Below are 27020 nucleotides of genomic sequence, written 5' to 3'. Positions count from 1 at the left end.
CACGCAGCAGCACTAGTTTTACAGTTTTTTTCCCAACAACCGTTTCCAGCAAATTACCAGCAACCTGTATTCGCTTGCAGCAAGAACACCTGTGCCACCGACACTTTGTTTTATTTATTTGTGGCTCAACATCGCGACTCCACGTTGACTCCACTCGTTGACCAATTACATTCTACGACGACCTAGTGCCTCTTGAGAAGACGAACGAAGTGTCTAGCGGTGCAGAGTGAGTCTCGGGCTCGTGAACAGTAATTTCCTAATTTACCCACTAACTTACGCCAAAGGACTGGCGATTCTTAGCACGTAAAGTGCATGGAAGGTGCAAACACTTATTCCTTTGGTAGTTGACTACTTGAATTGCCTTGCGAAATGGCCACTGGGCTTAACTGGGCCCGTGCAACCGTGTTGTTCCATGCCCAGTAATGATCGATTTATGTAATGGCCGTGCGGCCTCCCTCCGTGCGCAAAGTGGTGAGGATTGTGGCTACATAAGTAATTTTACGTAGGCTGAAAACTCAAAATGTGGATGTGTGTGCGCTCACAGTTGATGTCTTGGGTCCTTATATCAAACACAACCACAGCTTGCTTAGCTTGCTTTCTTGGTCTGAACAATTTGTCTCGGGTTGGATTTGGATACTTTCAGCTCTTCATAACAGCGTAACGCCTCACACCTAAAAGAGTTTGTGGTGGCGAAAGAGAAATAAAGTGTGTCTCGTGTACAGCGGCAATTAGGAAAAAACACTGGACCCGTTTTTATCTTCATCCTACTGCATTATGTAATTACGAAATCTCGTAATCTGTTGGTCGGCTGTTCCAGATAATACCTCCATTATTTATAAAGAGGATTGGAGGTTCTCAAAAAGCTGGAAAAGTTTTCTGAAGAATTACTCAACATTTCCAGCTATACATGGCATACACACGACATCAGTACGCCACGTTCTGATAGTTCCCCCAAAGCAAAAAGCCTAAACCCGCGGGTATCGTCTTCGCAGCTCTTTGGAGCGGCTCCAGAGAAACATCTCGGCATACTTTGGGCATGTGCAAACCGTCACAGTGACGAGAGGGCCTCCGTGTGCGAGACAGGAAAATAAGGAGCAGAACATAACATGCAGCACACCGGCGCACACACAGTGACAGAGCGAATCGCCAACAACAACGCTATCAGCAGAGCAGTGTGTCTGTTGAGAAAGTAGTGCATTTTGTTGTTGTAAAAGAAGTATACTTCCTCGAGAACACTTCCATACTCAGTGCGGCCTACCAATCCGTCATGTTCACAAGCGTAATTTTTTTGTTTTTTTCTTCAAAGAGTGTGTTTTTGTAAGTGATTTAGAAAGGATCCGAGTGAAGATTAACGCGGAGTGAATCCTACATGAAACTGCTCCATGCGGAAACAGTGGTTGGCATCCTGTGGTGACTATCTAGTGTTTCAAGTTAAATCGTAAGCAAAATGGATCCAATTCAACCAGCACTCGATACCGAAAGTGACAAAATTGACTTCCGAGAATTGTTCGGCCTGTAGCGTCTGTGATTGCATTGCACGAAACCTTGTGGGTCACGCCATCGAACTGCAACACTGTATGAGTTGTTAAATGAATCTGCCATCACAGCACACTCGGACTGGTACAACTCGTCAAAGATGATAGTAAGTTTCATCCCCGACAGTGCCCGGGGACTTACAGTGAAGCAGCACCAGAAACAGAAACACCTCCTATACCATAGGATCATCGATAGCCTCATTAGCGATAAGTACAAAAACAAAACGCTACGAAAGTCATCCTTCGCACTGCTGTATCTGTCCTACATGTTCATCAAGATGCTCCCAATGACACTCGCTATCGAAACGCACACGGGGATAAAATCAATATCGCCGTTGACTGTGAAACCGCGCACGTCACCGGAAATGCTGGCATCACCGCCGGACGACGAAGACGACGATTACTTCGATGTGTACGACAATGTGTATGACCTCCCGAACGGCACGGCAGGTAAGTGCTTAGTATTTTTAGCCTTTACATTAGCAAACAAGCCCCCATAGTGGACAGATGTTACTGAGTTTCTCTAACCGTCAGAAGGCGTCGGACTGCTGAGGAGAAGGACTAAGAATGGTGGCCCGAACGGATCAATCAAAATATGATCCTTAAAGCAGATTAGATCTTGATACGTAGCGCCTGTGTTAATAATTGATTTACAGAGATATGTAAAAAATGAAATTTCTTACTACAGCATGGTGTACCGAGTTTATGTCTAAAACTGATACACCACCAGTTTCGGTAGCTTGAGCTTCCGCTTATAATGACCGGTCGTATAATCTGAGTAATGGCATCAAAACCTAGCTCGCCAGGGTCAAATTGCGTCACTAATTTCGCCCTAATGATAAGTTGTAATGACACCCTAAATGCTGCTAATTTAAACCGTATAATTGCGCGCGGGTTGAACAGATTTTGAATTACAGATTAAATTTACCGTTTGTCTTTCAGCAAAAGGAATGTATGTAGGGGCACCGTGCGAGTTTACGTGCGACGCCAACCTGCATCACGTGTACTGTGATCCAACCACAAATACTTGTAGCTGTGAGAAGGACTTCGTCGTGCTGATTGGAAAGCTGAAAGGATGTGCCAAACGTAAGTTGCTGCCCCAAGTCACCCGCCCCAATTATAAAAGCAAGCCATTTTCGAGCGCTTGCACCTCCGGCGAAGGCCGGGATTTGCGGTGAAACCGGAAACCCCGGCCAGTATCCGTTTTCCTGTTCCATTTATTTTGTTTTCACTTTTGGGATGGCCACGGGCACGGGAGCGGAAGCTGTTGGCCGGTGGCCAACGATTCTTAAATTGTCCTTAGATACAAAGAATGCTTGTTAGAGCATCACATAACCGCTCGGAATCGATCAATAAGGCGACATGTTCACACATATGCGCGCCCAGCGGCACCAAATGGCAGAGTATTTATTTGATGTGGTTGTTTGTTCTTTCTTGTTTCCGATGCTGGATGCTGGCTGGACCGTGCCGAGTAGCCAAAAAACTCGGAGATCAGTGTTTTTACGATCAAACTTGTTTCTACAACGACGAGAATTCATACTGCAAGCAGATCGTGCACAACGCCATCTGTCAATGTATTCCCGGTTTCCACTCCGTTAGCTACTCGAAACCGACCAGGCGCGTCTTCTGCACACAGGGTAAGTTTGCCTCCAGTTCATCCTTTATCCAATAGTTTCGTGGGACAATGAGAAGTTGAGCTAAGCTTATGAAATGATTGTAACTATGTTTTGCCGGTTTCTTCCATTCCAATCGCACGAAATGTCAGTTTCTACGTCCAGGAATGTTATCGTGGCATTCTTGAAGGTTGCTTCTGATTAATTTAGTTCTGATTGCGGATTTATGAGAGACAGCCGCTTTTCCGTTCCCGTTTACGATATGGTTTGAAATCCCGAAGATGTCAAAGTTGTTCTGTTGCTTACTGTAACGTTTTGGCTGTAAGGCCGTAGTTGTTGTTGGCTCCGTCATATCTGTTTTCCTATAATCGATTACATTTGTGTTTAAAAGACCTGCTTTAAGCTCCCCAAGCAACTCTTGACATCTAGAAGCTTGCTCCGATTGCTAATTCGTATCCCGGGAGGATCTAGGATGTTAAAATGTGGGCAAACCATCGAAGTAGTGCTTTCTTTGATCACTGCCCATTTTCATTCATTTCGCCCCCAAATTCCTGTCCTTTACGCAGATCTTAAGCTACGGGAGTGCAAGATTGTATTATATACACTGCTATGTTTGTTGCTATCTAAAAATAGCAAACATCCATTGCCGCAGGCTACTGCAGACAACGTTAGAAAAAAAAAAACCGGTCCTGCAAAGCAGCGCTCTGCAGTTCCGCTGCACCACTAATCGTTGTTTGCTTTGATTTACTTTACAGACATGGCGACATTAACTGCAGATCTTCCGACGCTCTTCGGTGTCACGAGCGGCATTGCCGTGCTGGCGGGGCTGATTTGCATGGTGTTGCACCTATTTAGCAAAACGAAGTACCCTCGGCCGAGGCATTTCGGAGACGCGAACCTTGCGCCACCGATTCTATTTTCCAGTGATACAGGTACGCTTCCTTGCCTATTTCGGTTAGAACTGCGCGTGAGTGTGTGTTTGGCAGCTATTTTTATCATTTGCCTGTTTCGCGCTCTTTTCCCTCGGCTCCTCGGCCGTTCTACTGCATTGCTAGTGCCAACACATGACCTTAGAGACCGGCGCGCGTGCCGCGGAGCTACGGGCTCCGGACTCTGGTTTTGGGTTGTGTAGCGTTTCCCGGGTTTCCCCGGTTTTCCTTCCGCTTGCTGGCCCGTCTTCCGTTTCTTCGCTTTTTCCTTGCAACAGTGCTTCCGTGATTGCACACCTTTCTAATGGGCAAAGAGCTTCCGCTTATAGCGCACATGATTAGCACCGAAACAGAGTACAACACCAAGGCCAGCGCACGACAGATAAGTCACAGCTGCATGTCGAAAACACATTTTCGGGCTTCGGGCCAGTCACGCGCGGCACTACTCCTCTGTTTTGACATAATGGCCATTAATGGGCGGCCCGAGCCGGTGGCGTGCTCTGCTCAGTGTCGGGCGCCATATTTGTCCGGGATGTACCAGATCCTTCCGCCCCCGTGACACGCCGTGTGCTTCGTTGCGATGTTTGTGAGGTGATTAGCGTGATACTTTATGCGTTTCCTTTCTGTTCTGTTTTGTCTCTACTTTCATGCCACCATGTTGTTTAAACACAAACACTACGGCGCACAAACACAACGGTCGGTCGGTCGGTTGGGACGGGCGCACACACACAACCACCATCACCCACGCCACACACACGCCTCGGTCTCGGCTATCTCGGTTGGAAAATCTTCCCGAACACCCGGTCCCCGGTCTGGGTCCGGGATCCAACCGGCGTCTTGCGCACTCGCTGGGAAACCACCTGCGTTGGCTGGACTCCGGGCCGGAACTCCGGGACTACGCCGCAGGGATACCGTTGACAATACAGTCGGCCAGACCGTCGTCTCGTTCCAGTCAGCGCTCGAGTGGCTCGATCGGTTCCTATGGCAATCGACGGGCCTCCAGCGCCCCGTTGCACCACGGCTCCAAGGGAGTGCTGGTGTCGACCTCCCGTACAGGTGCGGCCCGATCTGCCGCCATATTGCTTGTATCATGTCACATTTCTGCAATTAGAAATAGTCAATCCACTAGTACCGGTTCCCAGCACCCCGCCAGCTATCTGAGCGACGACAATATGACCAAGTACCTGGAACGCCAGCTGGAGCACCAGAAGCAGCTCCTCTACTTGGATATACCGTCGCTCAGAACGCATAACAAGTTGTTTTCCAAGTTTTGCAAAGCCACCGCGCTGGTTGGCGCCAACCACGCCAACGGCGGCAGCGGCCAGCCCGGCCACAGGAGGGCCCACCACGCGGCGGTGGGCGGCGGTAGCACCGGGAGCGCGATGGGCACCAGCAGCGGCAGCGGCAACGGGCACCACCACCACCACCTGCCCTATCATTACGCTGGCACCTCCGCCAACGACGACTCCAGCTTCGACGACGACGACGACGGCGACGGCACGACCGATCGGTTCATCGGTTACAGCTACGATCCGCACGAGGGCAGCATCGGCCTGGGAGCCCTGCCGACGCCGGCTAGCGAGGTGGCGAACGTAGCGGTAAACCCCCTTTACGCCACTCCGGCTCCCAGTAAACCCCCGCCCCCGGCAACCTCAGTACTGGTGTTGTCGAATGATAACCGACTCTCCCCCCTATTATGAAACTCGAATCGAGAACTCGAACGATCGAGTGAACACAGTAAGAGAGAAAGCAGAATACAGCAAGCGAGAAGGCAGAAAGAGAAAGCTACAGCAAAATGAACTCAAACGATCGTTCGAGTTCTCGATTCTAGTTTCATAATAGGGGGGTCTGTCCCGCTAACTGTCCCACCGTGTCCCACCCTTCCCAGACTGCTTTACCCTCCGCCGACCCCCCTTTTCTTGTAACTACTCCGCCCCCAGCCCGCCCCGAGCTGTTGGTCACTTCTTGCGCTGTGTGTATTCCTCTGTTCCTCTGTGTCCAGTTCCGGGCGGCACCTACCTTAGAGTGTGTTCATTCGTGTTCTAGATGTTACTGAATGTTACTGTGTTCGATTTGGGTTCATCTACTCATGCTCATGACTAGCGTTTGTTGTAGGCCTAGGCATCTTTGTGGTCATACATATATACATATATACATATTGTGTTAGAATATCTGTGTGTGTCTCTGTGTGTATATATATATATGAATATCCTTCCGTGGTTCATCCTGCTTACGAGACATACGATATACCTGCCCAAAGTCTGTCCTAATCCCAACAGACATGAGCTACAAACTCGCGCGCGCGTGGTCAGGTTGTACACAACACCTAACACAATTCGGAACTAGTCCCAGCCCACTATCAACACTGTGCAGTAAACAACATATCAAGGAGCCTTACTCTACAGAGCGCTAGAGTTTTTAAGTAGACTTAAAATCTCAGACTACCCCGACGATATTCGCAACCTAAATTGGTTACTCTCGTTGGACACGATTATCAGTTGAAAGCTGGTTTGGCTCAAAGATGTTTGCAAAAACTGATGCCCGGTTGCAACGTGAGGTGCGTGCGTCTTCGCCGAAACACTAGAACCCAATTCATTTACCATCGCTGCATATCATTGTCTATATAGTTGTTCCTTGTATTTAGGAGTGCGTGTCTGTGTTTGATTGTGATGTGTTGAGTACAAGTGGTCGATCAGAAACAATTTCCGCTTTTCTTTCGCAAGGAAGTGCGCGTAAGTTTATGGTTTTATTCTCTATAACTCTATAACTGACGAACTAATTTCAGCAGTGTTTCATGCATATAAGCAATATGGCGAAATGATTTATCTATACACCCAAAATCTAACTGGTAACTGGAAACCCATAAGCGCTTACGATATTTTCGATTGCTTTCCCGTTTGTCTAACACACATACTTTAGGTTGCAATTCTTATTAACTCTTTTATCACTAATCATTCTTTGGTTGGCTTCTTTTTCGATGTTGTGTTTCAAAGAACTATTAACTATTTCCTATCTATGGTATTCGCAAACGACACATTTTAGAGACATTTTAAACACACATTCGAATCAGGTTCGAACTCTCGAACAATTAGTAAGCCCAATTTCTTCTCATTTGGCATGAACATTGAAACGATCGGCATTAGATCAAGGATCATGTTATAAATATTGCGCCTCACTTCAGCTTAGCCTTTTGTTTGTGTAACAAGATTGAATACTAAAATTTTAAGATGATAACAGATACAGTGGTCGAAAATATGGTACGATCTTCACGTCACCACCGTAAGTTAACCTTCGTGCGGCATTCGTGTTTCAAGTGGTAGTTGTCATCTTCATTTTTCGTTCTGGTTTTCCAATCTGGCGTACATGGATTGTTTTACTTAGCACTGCAAGCTTGTAAGCATTTCACAAACGAATCTGAATGTATTTTTTCTCTCTTATCTGTCGCTCTATACGAAACTGTAGCTCTTCAACTTTCTAACCAACTCAGACACTTATCGCTCGCGCTATTGGCTACCTGAACTGAGCAAGATGAAGCTAATCGGGAAACAATTGATGAATCGGTGTCTTTCTGTGTGTGTTTTCCTACTTTCTTCCATCTCTTTACCGTCACCGGGCGGCGGACACAAGCAGGTTCCCGAAGACCAAGTTTAGCTTCCGTACACAGTACAAGTTCTTCCGTTCGAAGCTACAGCATGCGACGATTCGAGCAGGAAATTCAGCAAAAGGAGCTACGCCAGGAGATGAAAAAACACCTGGCCCGTTTGCAAGAGCAGCAGCAGCTGCAGAAAATTAAGCCCAACATAATAATCGGCGATGTGATATCGTGCCCCATGAATAAGCCCATCCTCACGACGCCCAGCCCTATGACTCCGAACTCCGTGGATGATATACTGCCGTCGGTGGACGAAACGCAGGAGGTACGGTGGGGTGACGGGCGGAGACTGAAGACACGGATTCGGATCGCTGATACACTGCTTCTTCGTTTCAGTTTTCACCCAATCTCAGCCAACGGTCGGTGAGCGATAGTACTGGCGGGTGCTTCGATGGACCGTGTAGTTCCACTGAGCTGCTAAAGTAGTCTTACAGGACGGCCGCGTGGCAGGGATCCTAACGATAGCTGGGTGCAGCCATTCTTGTATAAGATGTGCTTTATGGTTTTTTATAAGATTTAAGACGAATATTAGCAGAAACTACTAAGCAACTGCTAAGAACCTTGCATTAGCACATGGCGTGGAACTTACAATGGCTGCCTGCCTACTGGTGCGGTACTACCGAATCCAAGAAACTAACAGCTGTATACCGAACTGTGCTAGCCGCCACAGTGGTACAATTTGTTAAGCATTACCATCAACAATTTTACTTCTCCAAACCTGTTACGAAGCGTTAAGTGCCACAATCAGACCCCTTTCAATCATGCTAAAGATATCGGACATAAGCAAACGTATCTTTACAGCTTCAACAACGAACAAAACGCTATTACCACAAAGCAAGGCTATGGATATGTTCTTTTAAAAGTCATAAAATTCGTTTGCTGTGAAAATCAAAATCAATCTTCAATTCGATTACTAACTCCCTAGTTTGTTTGTCCTTTGTTTGGCTGGACAACATTTATGACTAAACTGAAAGTAGTGGTCTCCATTTCAAGTTTTACGAGTAGTTCGAATCTAGTGCACTTGACAGGAATTGTAAAAACTAAGTTGACGGTACTACCCGTTCTTACGGCTAAGGAAAACACAGTTAAATGTTGACAGTAGTTAGTTCTTGGTAGCTACTACTGTAACTAAGTTATAATCTAGCTACTACCTAGGCATACAGGCTCTACTACTTTAAATTTGCTTAACAACCGTTCAAGAGAGTTCTAAACTAGCAACGACAGCAACCATGTCCAGGGCTCGGAACCATGACGGCCTCAAACACACTTCTGCTACTAGACCAACCAGAAGCTTATTAAGACCATCTTACTTCAACGGAACAGCAAAGATTTACCACTGTAAGCACTGTTATGTTTCAAGAACCGTGATTTTCCATTTCTGATCGCATCTTACAGACACATATTGAAATATTGTGTTTCGTGTGCTGTGCCGGTGAAGTGCCGATGAAAACACAAACCTAAAGTGGAAAGCGTGCAACGGGGTACACGACGAAACGGATCGAAATTAACGAACGTGAGTGTTTGAAATGGTGGTGGATAACTATAAGGAGTTACCCGCAGGTACGAGAGAGACATAAAACCAATCTAAACAGAAGATAAAACCAAATTAAACGAAAACCCAGTAAACTAGAACGTTCATATTGATAAATGTTGTACTAGTATTAAGTAAGTAATTAAAATCCACTGAATGTATGTGTGCTCAGTCTTACGCAGTTATACGTTGCAAGGATCTTCCGAACCGTCGGAAGTTTAGCGCACAAAACGTTGAAGATATACACCTTCAAACGAGGAAGTAGTTAATGTAATGTTAACAGTACGACAAAGCTAGATGATTCGATCGAATTGAATGCGAAGTATTCTAAAGCATACCTTATGCATTCAATCAAATAAGTAACATGTTCGAACTGTAGCTGATGTGATGGTCCAAAAGACGAAAAACCCAAAGACGCTGTTTAGAAGACGAATGGATAGTATGGGCCGATAACGCCGTGTTCGTAAAAAAGCAATCAGGGAAAATTACGGCACAACAACAACCTCATTCGATGTGTATGGAACAGGCGAGGCCATCGCTGTAGAGTTGTGTCCGTGATGACGAGTGCCGTTTGTTGGTTTGGATTGCTTTTTAGCGAACATAGCTTTTGCGCTCGCACTATCCACTCGCCTCCTATACTTTCAATGTCTTTAGAAAATCCTAGCTTAATTTGATATTATTTGTACCGTCGAGCCAGTCGTACAGCTCCCAGGCTACAAAAGACTTTTCGTTCCTTTTGGAATTACCTTTCTTTGATACTGTTATATCAATTGCTTGGCAACTCCACACTATGCAACTTGTAATAGGTACACTAACTAGTAATACTTAACTGCTTATGGCACGGGACGAAGCAGGACCCAGTGATTTTTTGTCTCTTTCAAAATCTATTCAAGGAATTGTTGTACCGTACAGGTGAATTACTGTTCAATTGAAACATTGAAGCAATGAACCACAGGAAATTTAGAATTTTTTTATGGCGACCGCTCCCAGCATGCTTAAAATTGGATTCGTTTCAAGGCGATACGACATCGACCGTACCCAACACCAGTTTGCCTGGGACTTTACCTTAGTTAATTATGTCTGAGTGGAAAATGTGTAAATCCCTTAGGTGTCGGAGCGATAACATGCACGTTTGCGGACACTACAGCAGACCATATTTCCTAAAAAAAGATCCCCAGAACATGTTCCTACTCCCTTCCTTTCGAAAAAGTCGCACACTTCGAAGGGGGTGCGATCCAACGGAACACGTTCGTAGTTTCTCATTTAATGTATGTAACCTTGAAATATTGAGCATAGACTGATATACCTTTAGAAGAAGAGCAGAACCCAGCAGGAAACTAAATATTATAAACTGACACAGTACATGAAAACGTCTCTGGAGGAAACGGAGTCTTGAGCAAATGCAAAGAAAATCAAACGAACTTACGATTCAGTTTCGTCTGCGAGTGTAAACTCGGAAAATGCTTCAAAAGGTACGTCTCGTGCGGTACCTAGGCTATGATGTTTAAAATTACCGGTTCTTTACGGCTTCTTTTCGCTACTCGCAAAAAAAGTTCATAACGAACCAATGCTGCCATGATGGATGGCAAAATGAGTGTCTGTGCTATCTATGCTGCAAGCTGCGAGTCTTTCTTCGGTTATGATAAAATTCAATTCAAAGACTTATGTGCTACAGTTTTAGACGATGCCCGATGTTGTCAAAAAAAAAAAACAATGCGCTCCAAGTAAACTGCACATTGTGGTTTTTTCACAATGAAGATTCCATTGGCTAGTGAAAGCAATTGCGGCAATGGTCAAGCGAGAGAAAGGAAGAGAGAGAAAAAGGGAGATTCGTAAAAATTGAGCAAAAAGAGAGATAGAAAGTAAATCGTTTCAGTGAAAGATGAATTAATAAAAATGTCAAGAGTTTTGTTAAAAAGTTTTCACACGAACTCTGAGAATTTATTTCCATCAATCGATTTCTTCAAGAAATTGCCCCGGAGCCTTTTGCCTTTGGTTATCTGCCTTTTCATCTTGTGTTCCATTGTGCGTCCAGTTTTAGTCCACTTCCTCGATCGTTGGACCGGTACCGGATGATGGCGGCGGAGGTGCTCCGGCTCCGGGCATTCCACCCGGCCCACCGGGCATTCCTCCAGCGCTCTGATAGAGCTTCTGAATTATGGGATTGCACACGGCTTCCAGTTCCTTCTGTTTGTGTTCAAACTCTTCCTTCTCTGCCATCTGGTTGGCGTCGAGCCACGAGATGGTGGCGTTGCACTTGTCCAAAATGAGCGTCTTATCGGCATCGGCAATTTTGTCTTTGAAATTCGCGTCCTCCACCGTCGACTTCATGTTGAAGCAGTACGATTCCAGTGCGTTCTTGGCCGCCACCTTATCGCGTTGCTTCTCGTCCTCGCTCCGGAACTTCTCCGCTTCGTTGACCATGCGATCAATGTCCTCCTTGCTGAGCCGTCCCTTGTCGTTGGTAATGGTGATGCGATTCTCCTTGTTGGTGGACTTTTCGATGGCCGACACGTTCATGATACCGTTGGCATCGATGTCGAACGTAACCTCAATCTGCGGAACTCCCCGCGGAGCTGGCGGAATGCCGCTGAGCTCGAACTTTCCCAGCAGATTGTTATCCTTCGTCATGGTACGCTCACCTTCGAACACCTGAATCAGCACCCCAGGCTGGTTGTCCGAGTAGGTGGTGAAGGTTTGGGTTTGCTTCGTCGGAATCGTGGTGTTGCGCTTGATCAGCACCGTCATGACACCTCCTGCGGTTTCGATACCCAGTGAAAGTGGTGTAACGTCCAACAGAAGCAAATCCTGAACCGCTTCCGATGTATCGCCCTGCAGGATAGCGGCCTGCACGGCTGCCCCGTACGCTACGGCTTCATCGGGATTGATGGACTTGTTCAGTTCCTTGCCGTTGAAGAAATCTTGCAGAAGCTTCTGAACCTTCGGGATACGAGTCGATCCACCGACCAGCACTATATCATGAATGTTGCTTTTGTCCATTTTGGCGTCCCGCAACGCCTTCGCCACCGGTTCCATCGTGTCGCGAAACAGGTCCGAGTTAAGCTCTTCGAAGCGCGCCCTGGTCATCGAAGTGTAGAAGTCAATGCCCTCGAACAGCGAATCGATCTCGATACTGGCCTGAGTCGATGCCGAAAGGGTCCGCTTTGCACGCTCGCAGGCCGTTCGCAGACGACGCAGGGCCCGCTTATTGCTCGAGATGTCCTTCTTGTTCTTGCGCTTGAACTCTTCCACGAAGTGCGACACCATACGATTGTCGAAATCTTCGCCACCCAGATGGGTATCGCCGGCGGTGGACTTAACCTCAAAAATGCCATCCTCGATTGTGAGGATCGAAACGTCAAAGGTGCCCCCGCCAAGATCAAAAATAAGCACATTGCGTTCACCGGCACCCTTCTTGTCTAGCCCATAGGCAATGGCCGCGGCCGTCGGTTCATTGATTATGCGCAGCACATTCAAACCGGCAATCGCCCCAGCATCCTTCGTTGCTTGGCGCTGCGAATCGTTGAAGTACGCCGGCACGGTAATGACCGCATTCGCAATGTTCTTTCCAAGGTAGGCTTCGGCCGTCTCCTTCATTTTCGTGAGTACCATCGAAGAAACCTCCTCCGGGAAGAACGACTTCTTCTCGCCTTTGTACTCCACCCGCAGCTTCGGCTTGCTTCCATCGTTGATGACATCGAAAGGCCAATGCTTCATATCAGCCTGCACAGTGGGATCGTCAAATTTCCGCCCAATCAAACGCTTCGCATCTACCACCAGAGTTGGCACGAAGAACATGATGAACAAGATTAGCTCACAGATCCCATGCGCTTTTGATTTTCATCCACTAGAAGCTCGATGCGTGACATACTTACCGAAAATTGTGTTATTTGGATTCATGGCCACTTGATTCTTGGCAGCATCGCCGATGAGTCGCTCTGTGTCAGTAAAGGCCACATACGACGGTGTAGTACGATTTCCTTGATCGTTCGCAATAATGTCCACCTTGCCGTGTTGAAACACACCGACGCAAGAATACGTCGTACCGAGATCTATACCGACTGCCGGAGTTTTTGCCATTTCTGGGGCGAAACAAGGAAAAATCAAACAGTTTAGGCAAGGAAAATCATATCCACATGTTTTCTTAACTGTGTCAGACTTGCACCAGGCTTGCACATGGCAGCGACCGTGCGAAACATGCCTCAAAATGATTTCGTTTCTATGCAAAATGGAATTTAACAAGTACCTGTGCACTGTGTGTGTTTTAATGCTCACTTGGATGTTAACTATCCTGTCTACTGTTCAATTCAATACCACGTATAATCCACGTTTACGCAGAAAAGTGTTCAAATGGCTCCCACAACGGACGATAAGTGACTGCTCTGCTAGCTGCTAGCAACGGCGCTTAAAATAGTTTAATCCATTATGTCACCAGGCAACCGACGTAGCAGGAGACGAAAATAGTGACGGATCTAGAATATTCGTCCAATTCGCATGGGCGTAAGTAACCATATCGTTGGGCACAATTCTGGTATCTTCGATCTTCCGTAATAAACGTGAAGCGAGTGCTTCGGTGTGACGTGATCTAACGAAAATAATGCTTAGACCGGAAGTGATCCACTTGCAGAACATGTGTAGAGCACATTTCATAAATTTCTTTTACATATATAAGAACGAATGCAGTCGTACTTCCGCAATTCAAAATTGAAGGTAATGTTCGTGTAAATGCAAACCGTTCGATTTTGGCAGTATGTAACATTTGTATGAGACAGACGCGCGTATCCTCCATGATCAATTCAATTTTTATTACACGATGAAATATTAAAGATTAAAATTATATTCATACTATTATTCTATTATTACACTATCTGTCATTATTTATTTTATACTACAAAATGAATCTTAATCGATTTATTTTTAATGATCGTTTTCCAAAACACTAGAGGCAATTGTTATTTTTGTTAAACAAAATTTTTATTGACCTAATGACTTTGTGACATTAATTTATCATGTTGATATGAAAGGAAACAGTTATTGAAAATGATGGTTGGTTGAGCTGCAAATAGAAAAGTTAATGGTTGTCGTGAATGAAATGTGCAAAAACGAACGAAAAAACGTCCCAGAGTGGTGCGCGTTATGTGTTCGGATTTACAAAGGACAGCGTATCAATCACGGCGCAAAATACTCGGCGCAGTTCAGGATTTTGTAAAGTACGACTGATAGACCATACCGAGCGATGATGCCGCAAACCATATGAAGCAACTCCACCATGTTGCAAATCCAAATAGTCCTCTATAAACGTCTTTGGTGAAGACCGATTTCAAGTTCTGCAACGAAAGGTGGAAGCTTTGGGCAGTGCTGAGTATATTTTGTTCCACTTCTTGGTCGCTTTCGGGCGCTACAGCGACAAACTCGTTCGTTTCTACAACAGCTTTGCTGTCGCTCGCCAACGCTGCTAGTACCGATTTTTCGTACTCTAAGTCAGCAGAACATTCATTGGGTTGAATCGATTGCTTCAGAAGTCCTCCCCACGTGTAGTCACCAAGGGTTTTGTACATAAGTGCGAAGAACAAGCACATCAGAATTGGAGCCACGTACTGCAATGTAACGACGCAAAGGTAGTAAAAGATGGAAGACACTTTTTTCTGCAGCTCCACGTTCGTTATGCGACCCGCTTCTTTCTTTTGCTCTTCAACACGCTCGTGCGCTAGGTTGAGGTACGCCTGCAGATAAACTGGCATCAGTAAGAATCTTAAGAGGACGGACACGATCACAGCCGTAAGCCTCATGGTTTCAAACGCTTCGGTCGAAAGGCTAATGGAGAAATGTAATCGACAATATTATTCCATTTAGTTCCCGCGAGCACGCTTTTCCAACCATTCCTGCACTTACAGTGGGGCATCCATGCCTGCAAAAATGCGCGCAGTAAGATAATCTCTGCTAATAGGTTTAATCCACAGGATAACTAATAGAAATGGCATAGCGAAGCTGATGTTTAAAAGCAACTTCAACCACAGTTTGTCTTGACAAAACCTGTCAGCGATGAAAAAAAGGAAGCAGTTACCAAACACACGGTAACTTATTATTCCTTCTGTATAGTTACTTTAGTGAATCCCAATGCATGCGCGCCATTCGCAGCCCGGGAAACGTAAAAAGCGCTCCGAGAATTCCGCAACTGCAAGCGATGAAGAAGTTAACGACAATCTTCGACGCTGGTCCACTGAAAATGATGTGAAAAATGCAAAATAAAATTTTTGGATTTTCGGTGAACATTTTTCAAAGATGTGGCATACTTACGAGGAATTAAGACCCTGTTCTTCGAGGAAACTTGACGCACTTTGGTTAAAGCTGTGATAGGCTTTATCCAATCCAACCTCGAGCGTGTGTTCGGGAACGATCAGAATGATCATGGCTATCAAAAGGTAGGCCAGCCCGGTAACGATGCATGTCGAGCGTTCGCCGATGGACTCCTCGCTTTGAAAGTACTGTACCGTCAGCGATGCGAGAAGTTTACTGGTGAAATAGTTTGGCCATTAAGGAAATATATGTATGTAAAAAGTGTTATGGTAGCACACTCATGGAGTTTTGCAAAAGGATACAATGCGAAGAAAACCACGAGGAAGCACCACAAGATGCTGAGATTGATCTCCTCTTTAAGGGGAAAGAAAAAGTGATATATCTGAAAAAGAGCAAGAGAAAACGTTTTGAATTGAGAAAAGAATCAATCGCCACCGCCAATTTCCTTCGAACCCATTACCTCGGAAGTGGTATAAACTATAGCAGCGTACAAGCTAAAGTCTACCAACCATTGGTACTCGGTGTAGAATCGTAAGTGAACGATATCGTAGGAGGAGATGGGAGTCGTCTCGAGCTGAATATCCAAGCTACGGGGAATGTGAAATGTGGACGACTTTTCTTCACCCGCTTGGTGGTGGCCGTTGCGTTTGTCTCTCTTTCCTTTACTTTTTTCCCGTGGCACACCAGACAGTTTCCGCAGTTCGTCGTCGGTAGGGTGGAGGTAGCGAGTAAGACCGGTCGAACAGAGTATCCATTTGGCCAGCGAAAAGTGAGGACTTAACTTTTGAATTATGCTGACCATAATCAGTGTGATGACTAGTTGAGCCCCCAGTAGAGCCTGCAAATGGAGGAATCAACATGCTTCATGATCAGAGTTATGACTTGGCCCGGCTGCCGGGTCCCAAGAATGACAGAACGCGTGTAGGAAGCTATCCATTAGGCACTAATTATAGACCAATTCTCACTAAAAATAGGCCAACCGACACGATCTGTCCAGGCAAAGTGAGCCGGAATCGACCGTACCATTGATTATCTTTTGGTGCGCTGCGTTAAATATCTGTTAACATAACAACATTACGACCGACTCCCGATGCGATGAATATTTGGGCGGATCTCGAATGTTGTCATTCAAAAATCTCACAAATGCTGAGAATCAATGCACTTCTCACGTAACGCGAAACACAAGAGGCCCAATGTTTTCCTTTTGACCGTAGAACAGTGACAGTTGAAAGTTTCGAACATGTGCCTAGAACGTTTACAGTCGCAGGTTGAGAGACTCAGCAACGCTGCCAGTCGTAAGGTAAAATGTAGTTGATAAGGGTTATTTTTAATTTATTATTAGACGGTTATGAATGATAAACCTGCGGAAACAACTATTTAAACATTTCATGCAAAATAAATTGGTGACTGTAAATAAATTGGTATAAAAACTAAACTTGTTTAATGACCTGTTCAATTGAAGTTCTGTTAAGTTCAAATCTATTTATGGATTTGTTTAATGTTCGAATGATCAAATGATTTTATGTTAATAACAGTCGTTCAGATTCGAGGTTCTAATTATTGGTGTATATTTCGTTATGATGAACAAGAAATATGCGATGTACGAATACACTATTCTGAATAGAATGTGAACTTCTTACAATTCACTTTCAAGTTATGAATAAATGTTTTCCCAGACAGGTTTGATACAGTTTTAGCAAGAAGTTTCTAACCTAAGTCTTAACCACTAGCAAATGTGTGTGAACATTGCATTGCGTATTACACTAGCTCCCGCGATCTTTGCTAAGGTAAACGAAATAATATTGAGACTACAAGCCACAAATCCAATAAATTAACGCACATACAGTCGTAGTTGAGGCGGCGGTTTCGGGGTGGCTATACTAGTAGATAAACACAAGAGTCCTACCGATCCTAATTTTAGTGCATCAACTGTTCCTGCTTGTAGACAGCATGATAAGCGTTACGGATGAGGGCATAAGGAAAGCAGGATTCCAGCAGGTCCATCGTAAGAAACGGTGATTCTTGTACGATTTGATCAAGCAACAGGTAGATGGATTCGCGGTTTTTGATTGCCTCTTTGTCCGACTCCTGACCCAGCCGTAGCAGTGACGAGCTAGCGAGGGCGAGAAACTCCTTCATGCGATCCTCAATGTCGTTTTGGCCGCAAATGGTGAACATGGCGCCAAATATGTTATTGATAGCAACCGCCATGCAGTGCGTGTTGTTTGTGTGTGCTTCCAGTGACGCCCGGTAGAAAGAGGCTTCGTTCTTGGCTAACTTCGGTATGCTGACCGCGACAAACACCATTAGCAAGCATATGTTGAGGTGATCGCTCTCGTCCGGTTCTGGTTTCTGTGCTTTCAGGGCGCTCGACAGTGCAGGATCCACTCTGCACTTGAGCCCCGCAGCCGACGCCATCTCGGACACGGTTTTTAACGGATCCCCACCAGGAACGTGCTCTTGGAAATCCTTCACAGAAGAGAGCAAAAACGGCACGCGCTGTTCCAGCACATCAACCAGGGCTTCTTGTGCCAACTGTCGGAAGCTTAGAATTACACCGATGATCGTCATCCGCTGCAGTAGATTGTCCACTTGCTGTAAACGCTTGAATTGCTCTTTCATGATTTCCGGTTTATCGAAGTTGCTACGCAAGATCATCAACACCTCCTTGTTTTGTACCACAAGCCGTTTAAGCTCCTGCACCTGGTTGGCAATGTGCCACATGAGCGACTCATTCAGCAACCGAATACCGTACGGACCGATCAACTCAGCAAGCGCCCTCAGTTCGTTGAAGTCGGAAAACTCCTCCGGGTTAAATGGAATGTAGCCTTCGGGTGTGATCGAGACGAACGCTTTCTGATTGAGCGAGAATACGATGTTTCCTCCGCTCACCTTCCGTAACAGCGCATCGGAATACCAAGTGTTGTAGAGAGAGGCGATCGTCTTTTCGCCGTGACTGTCCTGAGACTGCGTCTGCTGCAGCAGACAGTTGTTGAACACGCGCGTTATGTCGATGTGCACATAGTTTTCAACGGTCTGCAATACATTCATGTACGCTCTCACCGAGGCCAGCAGTTCAGATGGTTTCGCGATTTCCGATGTATCGGCACTATACATGACCATGCCGACGAGGGCGCGCGAAAAACGTGTCTCCAGATGCTGACAGAGGTATTCACGAGGTGCAAACGCATACTCCCAGACATTAACCGTGGGGCAGTAGTTGATAGCAAAACAGAGCTCGGTAAGCGCCATGTGTAGTTTGTCCATCGTGGTCAACAGCTCGCGCGTTTTGCGATAACTTTCTTCTCCCGGCCGTCGGATGTCATCCAGATGTTTTTTGCTCTTGTCCTTCTTTTTACGGCTTGCCGACGCGGACAATATTTTGGCGCAATGCTTTGGCAAGAGCGCGTCGGCCATCATGCACTGCTCATCGCAAATCGTCGTGATTATGTTCTTCGCTTCTTTCGCCATTTCATCGAGAAACATGTTGACGACCGATAGCGATCGTTCGCGGATGTGGTGTCGCTCCTCTGGGCACATCTCGTGCGTGCAATTTTGGAAGTGGCTGCATATGAGCGGAAACGCAATGATGTACCGGTTTTGAGCCGGAAACTCGAGACACATGTGGAACTGGTCTTCGAACATTTTGTTGTAGAAGCAAAAAATCGAGAGATCCGACGTTTCTACCAATGACTCGTCCAGATAGTCGACCATCTTGGTGTGAAACACCATCGAGTCCAGCAAGCGCGCCAAGTCTGGGAAATCTGTAATGCGAACCGCTGACTTGGCGCTCATGAAAGTCTGCAGTCGAAACCAGTCGAGTCGAAACGCACGGAAATCGAAAACCTCGTTGTCTTCCACCTGCTTCACTGAAAGACTGGTAGCTGTTTTGTACAGTGACGACAGGATGATGCTCTCGTCTTCGGGGCACACCTGTAGTTGCTGCATCCTGTAATTCAGGTCGATCGCGTCGTATCCGGAGAGATATTGTACGTAGTAACGCTGCATAACCTGGCTGTACTTGCGCACGAGTGCCCGCAGTTCCTCCATGTGAAACAATAACTCCGGCAGGTGACGATCGACAAGATCCTCGGTCGATTTACCCTTACTCTTCACTACCGGCGGGTTGTCGTTGTGGCGCAACAACCAAAGAATTTCATCGCGCGCATAGCACAATCCGATGAACACGAGTAGCGCCTTTGGACCCAGCAAACCTGGCTGATCGGTCATGATGAGCGCCAGTTCCTTGAGAGCGGTGCGTAGGAACTTGCGTCGTTCGCGATGCAACAGGGCGGCCTTCTGGAGTGCCTGATTGTAGCACTCCTTCACCTCGGAAATACGCTTTCCGTAACCCTTCAAACCTTCGAAGTTGCTCTGGATGTACTGATGAATATAGATGACCTCGTCGCGGAACAGGGCTACCACCCAGCTGGAATCAAGGGCCGAAACCCACATGTTGCTTATCAACCCCGGTTGCCCGAGCGACTGGTGATTGAGCATCAATCCAAAGATCACCCACCGGTCGAGGGTTTCTAGCGAGATGTACTCGCACGACATAGTGTCTGTTTTGGTGGCCTTCAGCAGCATCGCCGGCGTTCCGATCAGGCTCAGAACTTGCAGTTCGCGCCACTTTTCTGCGCTCAGGTTGCGCATCGAGTAGATCTTGGTGAGCGAATTTATCGCACTCGATAACAATCGCTGATGAGGTATAAACTCATCGGCCAGCTTCTTGACCGGCACATCGTAGTCAATAATCATTTGACCGAGTCGCGGGAAGGCTTGGTCGCTCTGACTGTGCTGCATTTCGTACGCAGCGTTAAACAGACCCAGTACCGCCTTTCTGTCTTCCACGCGCGATAGCAAAATCATAAGCGATACATAGGTCGTCACGAGGTCCAGATAGTTTTTTGACAGCTCAAAGTTGAGCGTTATATCCAGATGGATCTGAAGTGCATCCATCGTAGTCAGTATTTCGCACACATTGTCCTTGAAATCAAGCAGATCGACGAAGGTGTAATAGTAAAGCGAAAGCGACTTGATGATCTCCGTTTTGATGCTGGCGATCGCGGTCAGTCCCTTAATGTCGATGTTTGGGAAGCGCTTGACTATGAATTTTATGGAAGATTCCAGCGACTTTTCCGACAGGAAGCCCGGTTTAGATTTCGTATCACCGCATGCTTTCTTGATATTGTAGATGCGTGTAAGGATGCCGACACCTCGATCGTTCAGGATAATCAGCTTCTCCGCGATCTTTTGCTGGTTCGGATTCAATTGACGAGCCATCTTGCCCAATCAAGAAAGCGAGAGAGCGCCGGACGAACAATAGCTGCCCTGTCAAGACTTGCGGTAGGGCGTTCAGAGTCGCCCACCGTACAGACTGAAAACAGTAGTTCCTGAGGGAGAAAACAAAAAAAGATAAGCCCATCGCACGCATCAATAACCACGAAGGGGGAATGTTAATCAGTGCCAGCAAGTTAAACCATTCGAGCGTACAGCAACGCAATGAACGCAATTCGCTGCATCCGCTTGTAACCATCAACAAATACAAATCCGGCAGCCACCGACGGAGTGGAATGCGCTTTGAGGGGTAAACGTCATCGTGAGACCATTGCAGAGGATACAACAAAAAGGGCGAGTCCGTGGCGCACACCCATCGAGTTTAATTGCAAGTCCTAAGCCTCGTGCAATGCTTACTGAACGCTACCTTTTCCACCAAAGAGTATACGCACCTTAAAAGACAATTTATCACTGTTTTTCGGTCCACTATTCTATAATTTCTACGAATATTCGACACCACAAATCGTCTTGCTTCCCGTGAAACTGGTTAGGCCGTGAGTAATGTGTAAAACGTCAAAATATATGGCATCGGCTCTCAACTGCATATTGAGAGCACTGTTCTTTACACTGGTAAACATTTCGGTCCGTACACGGTAAATTCACGTTACAAAATCAGTTACAGGGTGTTTCAAGTTTGTGTGAATTTAAATATCGATTGCGAACAACGATTTAGAATAACGATACGAGCTAAAAAAATTACTTTATTCAATCAAAAATACGCCCTTGCTAAACAAACTTTGTCAGTCTTGATTTCTATTCAGAAAGACATCGAAATTGAATGCGCACAACGACCATGATTATCGTTTACAATCGATCCCTTGTTGGTTATGCTATCAATTAGACCTTTTCTGAAATGTGCTAATTTTACAGTTGACTTTAAATGAGCTCATGCGATACTTCTATTAATTCACGACATTTTATCCCTACTCCGCGACCCAAGTATGATATTTAATGATGATTATTTTTCTTATTAAATATCTTTTCTTCCATTTCAAAAGCCTCACAAAACGTATCCTGCGATGTTTTGCTTTTAAGACGCGGTCCAGACCCTACGATAGTCGCTACGATAATCGTTGCTCAGACACATCGTAGCGTCAGGTCCAGGTTTTAGAGAAATGGTTACTTCAAATGTGAATTACCAGCAGTTTTCATTTTCAAGCATGTCCTCGTCAGCAGTCACACGTATCAATCAGCCTATTTTAAGTCCATCAGTTTTCAATTTAAAATGCAAGGAAACGTAAGAACGTCCATGAACTTTAGAGCTAAGAGCCGAATTTAGCTTAATTTAATTATAAAATTGATTCAATAGTGTGTTCAACATTCAACCTTCTTTATATCTCAACTATGGATTCTTCAACTGCTAATTTTGAAAACAGTTGGTTAGGATGCTGAAACAACAAACAGCACACGTCGTCGAAAGCGTATTGCATTTTACGGATTTATTGTATGAAACATAACTCATAACTCAACAAAAGCACTTTAACATAAAAACAAACGCGATACAAAAATGGTTCGCGATCATTCGCTATCGTCACCACTTTCGTCACTGTTGCTGTGATCAGCAGGATGTTTGACTGATTCAGATCGTTGAGTAGTTGTTGTAGATTGTTTTACATCTTTCGGTTCTTCCTTATGATCATCGCCAGTGTGTTCTGATTGTCCAAGGTTCTTTAATATTTGTTGGACAGGGACCGGGCGCACGAAATGAGGCTTCTCGTTGTCTTCATTTTGACTCACCGTTGCGAACGTTGTAACACGTTTCGGGACAATGGTAGATGCTGTCGAAGTGGCCACATCACGTCTAGACCGGGCAGCCACGATTGGAGTTTTAACCGAAACCGCGCTGCTGGTCGTGCTGCTAGGGGCCACACTACTAGTTCTCACCGTCGTAGTGGACGGTTGATTCCGCCTGAAGGCAGCTTTGGCCGTGGTGCCTTCATTGTCCACCGAACGTTCAGATTTTTTCTTATTCGGCTCGGTGGTAGCGCTGCTGGTGCCAATCTCTGCACTAAGTTTCACTCCGGACGCGGGAATTCTCTGAACATGGCTTTCTGTGGAAGTATCTTCCTTCTTTTGGGCAGGCGTCGGGCCGCTTATAGTGTCCGCGGGATGAGATAAGTGTTGCGGTTTTGTGGCTTCATTCACAGGGTCGATTGGTACCGCGACGCAGATTGCTGCGAAAAGTGCAACCAGGGAGATCTGCAAAAGTTAGCACAAAACGTTGAGTATATTGACACACCATCACTTACTAGCGAAGCGGCACGGATCCGGCAAAGGTACAATAACTCACAAATTTGATCATCTTGAAGGGGTGGCGATACAAAGCTTAATGATGGATCATCGTATCTAAGCAAAATGTTTTTATACATTTCCGTCGATTCGCACTACTCCCACCATTTGTGCTTACGTGTGACAGTAGCCGTGAATATAAGCAGAAGAATTGGCCAGGGTTTGATATGTACTTAACTAATTTACAACAACGCCGCTACCACAGGCCGGCCTTGTGTGGCTACTGTGGTACGGGAATCCCGCGGAAGAGGACAACACGGATAATTATCACTTCCCTGCCTCTCCTAGTCGGAGAGGTTGCAGTAACCTTTCTACGACGATAAAAGTGTTGACGGGACCTCATTTTGTTACGCATTAAATAATGTCGAAAACACATATTTTGGAAAAATTTTAATGTATAACGAGTGGTTTGCTCACTGTTGTGTCGTTCGTAATCTATTTACACAAACTATTAGCTGCTGCTGCGCTTAAAACTGATATTCAGTTTCACTTATTTACCTTGGCCCGAAGTTGAATAAAGCATACTGAATGTTGGTCGAAAATGATTATTTTTCCTATTTTTCACTCAATTCCATCCACTCCATAAAGGTTCCACTCCATAAAGGTTCTGTATAACTCCAGCTTCGACTGGGAAATAATTTCTTTTTGATGTGGACTGGCACGCGAACTAGTATGTTCCATGGAGTTGTTGATAGGACTTGGTGGTGCTACCAAAAATTTGATCTTGTTTTCCTTTATCTGCAGACCGAGAATGTCCACAATTTATTCAATCCCCATATAAGTCTGACCGTATAACAAAACCCTACGTAAGCATTCGACCTACAATTTAACTCTGGCGATGAGGAGATGCTAAATGATTTTAGGAAAATCAATCATGTTTCACAGGATCCGCTACATGATGAAAATTTAGTAGTCTATTCTCCTATTTTGAATCCTCCCTGGTAGTTACCAACAATGTATGGAACTAGTCACTCTTGCAGAACATAGGAGAAGATCTTTTTATATTCCTATAGTTGACTCCCTTTTTGTGTATACGATAAAAAGAGCAAGGTTCTAGTCACAAACCATTGATTCATTATCCCATGTCCCAGTTATGATTTGAAGAATCTTATGGTCCACTCTCTTCCATGAGTACCATGGTACTTATGGTACCACTGTTCGTTCCATTAGCTTAGTTTCATATTCGTAATTGTGGTCCTTTTTCGTTGCGTGGGTCGTTCGTGGATCGATTGTAGTTAATCCGGGCCTTCATAAAGTAAAATTTGTTTTGCTGCTTTAATTTTACGTTTTTAACCGAATGGGGTTGTTGGAACACCGCCGGAGTGCCTTTATGATGCCATTCGTCATTTGCGTAGCAAGCTCCCGGCGTGAAGTAGGAACAGAAAAAATCATAGAGATGTGATTAAACCTACCGTGCTAATAGGTTTTGAAAAGAAACTATTTTATTCACCATGATTGCTAGTTTACAAGATTATTCTTCAAATAATCGTTCCCACTATCGACTTTTGCTAATCTCGTTTCAAAGAACTCCTGCACAGTATCTGTGTTCCATTTGTTGATAGACAAGGTTTCCTGCACGTTTCCCTGTTCATCCATTAATTTCACTATTGGATCCAAGCCTCGCACGTACTTGATTGTTAGGTTTGGAAATTTGGCCGGGCGATCACTCTTGATAAAGGCTTGGATTTGTGGGTAGGCCCCAAATTTGCATGTGCAGACTTCCAGCACTGCCGTAGGGTACACCTTCAGCTTCGATGATTTGACTGTTTTATCATTTTGACAACATTCCAAACAGTGTTCTCTGGCACAGGAAAAAGGGTTATTAGCAAGGGTTGGTGGGTTTTTGTGAACAAAAGTAGCTTACTTCAGTTCGTTCAGACCGTAGTCGCTCAAGGTGTTGCAAGATGAGCAGCTAAGTTGTGATTTAACGAGCCCCAATTCCCGACAGTCTTCTGCGGAAAACCCGGCCAAAACCTAGGATGATAGTTCTTTTTAAGTGCGCTGTTAACTAATAAACGTTAAACATTACGTCTACTTACGGCTGAGGGAAAGACCAACATTAGAATTCCGTAGATATATCTTTGCATGATGTTCGTTTCTCGATCGATACGTAGTGTGGTTTGTGGTTCTTGTGGTTTGTTTACGAATTTCGAGACCGCACCATTTTTTTTGACAAGCCGCACCATCAGCAAAAAGCGGCCGTGTTAAGCGTTACAATTGTAACGTCTTGTAACGCAACGAATTGCAAACCAAAAAATTGTACTAACGTTTAGTACATTTGTACGAATATCTGGATCTCTCGCAAATGCCTAGATTTTTGCCATTTAATACAAAAATAACCAGAAACAGAAAAAATGTTGTCAATTTCAATACCATGATATTAACAGTTATATGGTCGGTGTCAGTAACAAAAGTGGGAAATTATATCTTAATAACAATTCATTTCATTATTATAGACACTATTGACTATCGAATAAAGAAATCGCATAATTTTTTCATTGTTGTTACCGAACTAGGACGCCCCGCTACTGGCCGTTGTTGCTGTGAAAATGCCAACACCTCCGGGTCGAATAAGTGTCGAATCCACCGACGCTGCCGAGACACTCGTAAGGTTTCGCATTTTGCGATCGGTAAACAATACTCCTCTGTTACTCATACGGTTGGTTGGGTTTATAAGATTTCTTTCCAAAATTAATAATATTGTACGTTATTATTTCACGATAAATTTACTATTCGCCTCTCCGAGTTCTAATTATCTGTTATTATTCATTGTGAAGGGCGAAAGACAGCCATTCATTGTTCTTCATTTCTTTCCCGTATCGCTATAAGCAGGATTTAATGCTTTTGTAATACTATCGTAGGTTATGAACATTATGCCTTTCGTGTAAAAGTACAAATAAGTGTAGATATGAGTGTAGATGTGTACGGATGAAATGGTGTAATAGTTTCTCCTATGATTTAAGATCATCCTTTATTGGTTGGATTTGCATCCTTTCTTAAAATATATTTGTATATATTATATACGTGAAAGGTGCGAAGCCCTTTCTTCTTTTTGAGAAAACTTCTGAATACACAATAAGATGCAGAGCGCTATTGTTGCTACTGATGTTCCGTGCGTGTACACGCCAGAATACATCGTTTGTTTTCGTCGGTACGCTATTGATTATTCTGCACTTTAATTTTGGGCTCTCTGTTATTTCTTCGATATCGCGAAATTCTCTGTACTATCGGTATACAGTTAAGTCGTGTGTCTGCGCTGTTTAGTAATTCGGATTTCTGGCGCAATCGAAAATATAGCATTTATTGAACAAATCAGGCAAATATTTGTAGACAAACAACCTATGCAGTGTAAAATTGTTGTACAACTTCGGAGTTGTTCAAAATGTCCGCACTTCGTCTGCAGACACCCACACTAAACCGCATGTGGAAATAAAATAACAGTACCCTTATATTTGGCATGCAATATTAACTTAGATTAAACACAATTGTATGAAAGTGAAGCATTTTTGCCACAAAATGCAAATTGAATCAAATTAAAACATTCTGAAGACGGAACGAGGATTTTTCACGTGCTTTTTTCATACAACCTGCCTAGTCCCATACACCTATCTTTATGAGTTATAAGCTAATGATAATTAGATAACCATTTAAGACTAGCATTTTCTCTTTTAATGTTCAATTACGCACAAGAGGAGCCATGGGTATGTTGCCTTAATATTATCAATACTCCAAGAATACCAGCAATACAAATCTTGCATTTCGATATTATTCATGCGTCTGTAAAGCATACGTTTAGTTCAAGGAGACACCATTTGCAGCCTAAACATAAATGTACTG

At 44.8% G+C, this 27020-nt stretch overlaps 5 protein-coding genes across 7 annotated transcripts; 1 reads left to right on the top strand and 4 right to left on the bottom strand.

The window, feature by feature from the left end:
* The first annotated feature begins 224 nt into the window (after positions 1-224).
* Positions 225-11105, top strand: LOC131206425 (uncharacterized). The gene is made up of 8 exons (XM_058198973.1): positions 225-248; positions 1307-1985; positions 2478-2621; positions 3011-3172; positions 3904-4080; positions 4984-5133; positions 7708-7994; positions 8066-11105. The coding sequence occupies exons 2-8, from the start codon at positions 1637-1639 to the stop codon at positions 8153-8155; spliced, it is 1359 nt and encodes a 452-aa protein (XP_058054956.1). The 5' UTR covers positions 225-248; positions 1307-1636; the 3' UTR covers positions 8156-11105.
* Positions 11106-11235: 130 nt separating this feature from the next.
* On the bottom strand, positions 11236-21397 carry LOC131206423 (heat shock 70 kDa protein cognate 4-like). 3 transcript variants are annotated; one of them, XM_058198970.1, is made up of 3 exons: positions 18857-19575; positions 13136-13321; positions 11236-13030 (listed from the first exon to the last, which is right to left on the bottom strand). In XM_058198970.1, exons 1-3 carry the CDS (start codon positions 19563-19565, stop codon positions 11298-11300), a joined length of 2628 nt encoding a protein of 875 aa, XP_058054953.1. In that variant the 5' UTR covers positions 19566-19575; the 3' UTR covers positions 11236-11297. The 3 variants fall into 3 exon arrangements, with proteins under 3 accessions (XP_058054953.1, XP_058054954.1, XP_058054952.1); XM_058198971.1 differs by lacking the exon at positions 18857-19575 and adding an exon at positions 13507-13615 and having other exon boundaries at positions 13136-13342; XM_058198969.1 differs by lacking the exons at positions 11236-13030; positions 13136-13321 and adding an exon at positions 21287-21397 and having other exon boundaries at positions 17123-20950.
* Positions 14156-16720, bottom strand: LOC131206424 (transmembrane protein 161B). The gene is made up of 7 exons (XM_058198972.1): positions 16581-16720; positions 16018-16395; positions 15860-15939; positions 15558-15773; positions 15364-15480; positions 15153-15293; positions 14156-15074 (listed from the first exon to the last, which is right to left on the bottom strand). The coding sequence occupies exons 1-7, from the start codon at positions 16581-16583 to the stop codon at positions 14456-14458; spliced, it is 1554 nt and encodes a 517-aa protein (XP_058054955.1). The 5' UTR covers positions 16584-16720; the 3' UTR covers positions 14156-14455.
* Positions 21398-22307: 910 nt separating the features above from the next.
* LOC131216706 (nucleolar protein dao-5-like) lies at positions 22308-23290 on the bottom strand. Its single transcript, XM_058211262.1, has 2 exons — positions 23185-23290; positions 22308-23093 (listed from the first exon to the last, which is right to left on the bottom strand). The coding sequence occupies exons 1-2, from the start codon at positions 23194-23196 to the stop codon at positions 22413-22415; spliced, it is 693 nt and encodes a 230-aa protein (XP_058067245.1). The 5' UTR covers positions 23197-23290; the 3' UTR covers positions 22308-22412.
* A 1310-nt stretch (positions 23291-24600) lies between these two features.
* On the bottom strand, positions 24601-25336 carry LOC131216496 (selenoprotein F). Its single transcript, XM_058211006.1, has 3 exons — positions 25223-25336; positions 25048-25157; positions 24601-24984 (listed from the first exon to the last, which is right to left on the bottom strand). The coding sequence occupies exons 1-3, from the start codon at positions 25268-25270 to the stop codon at positions 24642-24644; spliced, it is 501 nt and encodes a 166-aa protein (XP_058066989.1). The 5' UTR covers positions 25271-25336; the 3' UTR covers positions 24601-24641.
* Between the last annotated feature and the right edge of the window lie 1684 nt (positions 25337-27020).

This window comes from Anopheles bellator, chromosome 1, assembly GCF_943735745.2.
Source record: "Anopheles bellator chromosome 1, idAnoBellAS_SP24_06.2, whole genome shotgun sequence".
Classification (NCBI taxonomy): Eukaryota; Metazoa; Arthropoda; class Insecta; order Diptera; family Culicidae; genus Anopheles; species Anopheles bellator.
Note: the sequence above shows the minus strand (reverse complement) of the source record. Positions and strands in the feature narration are given on the sequence as shown.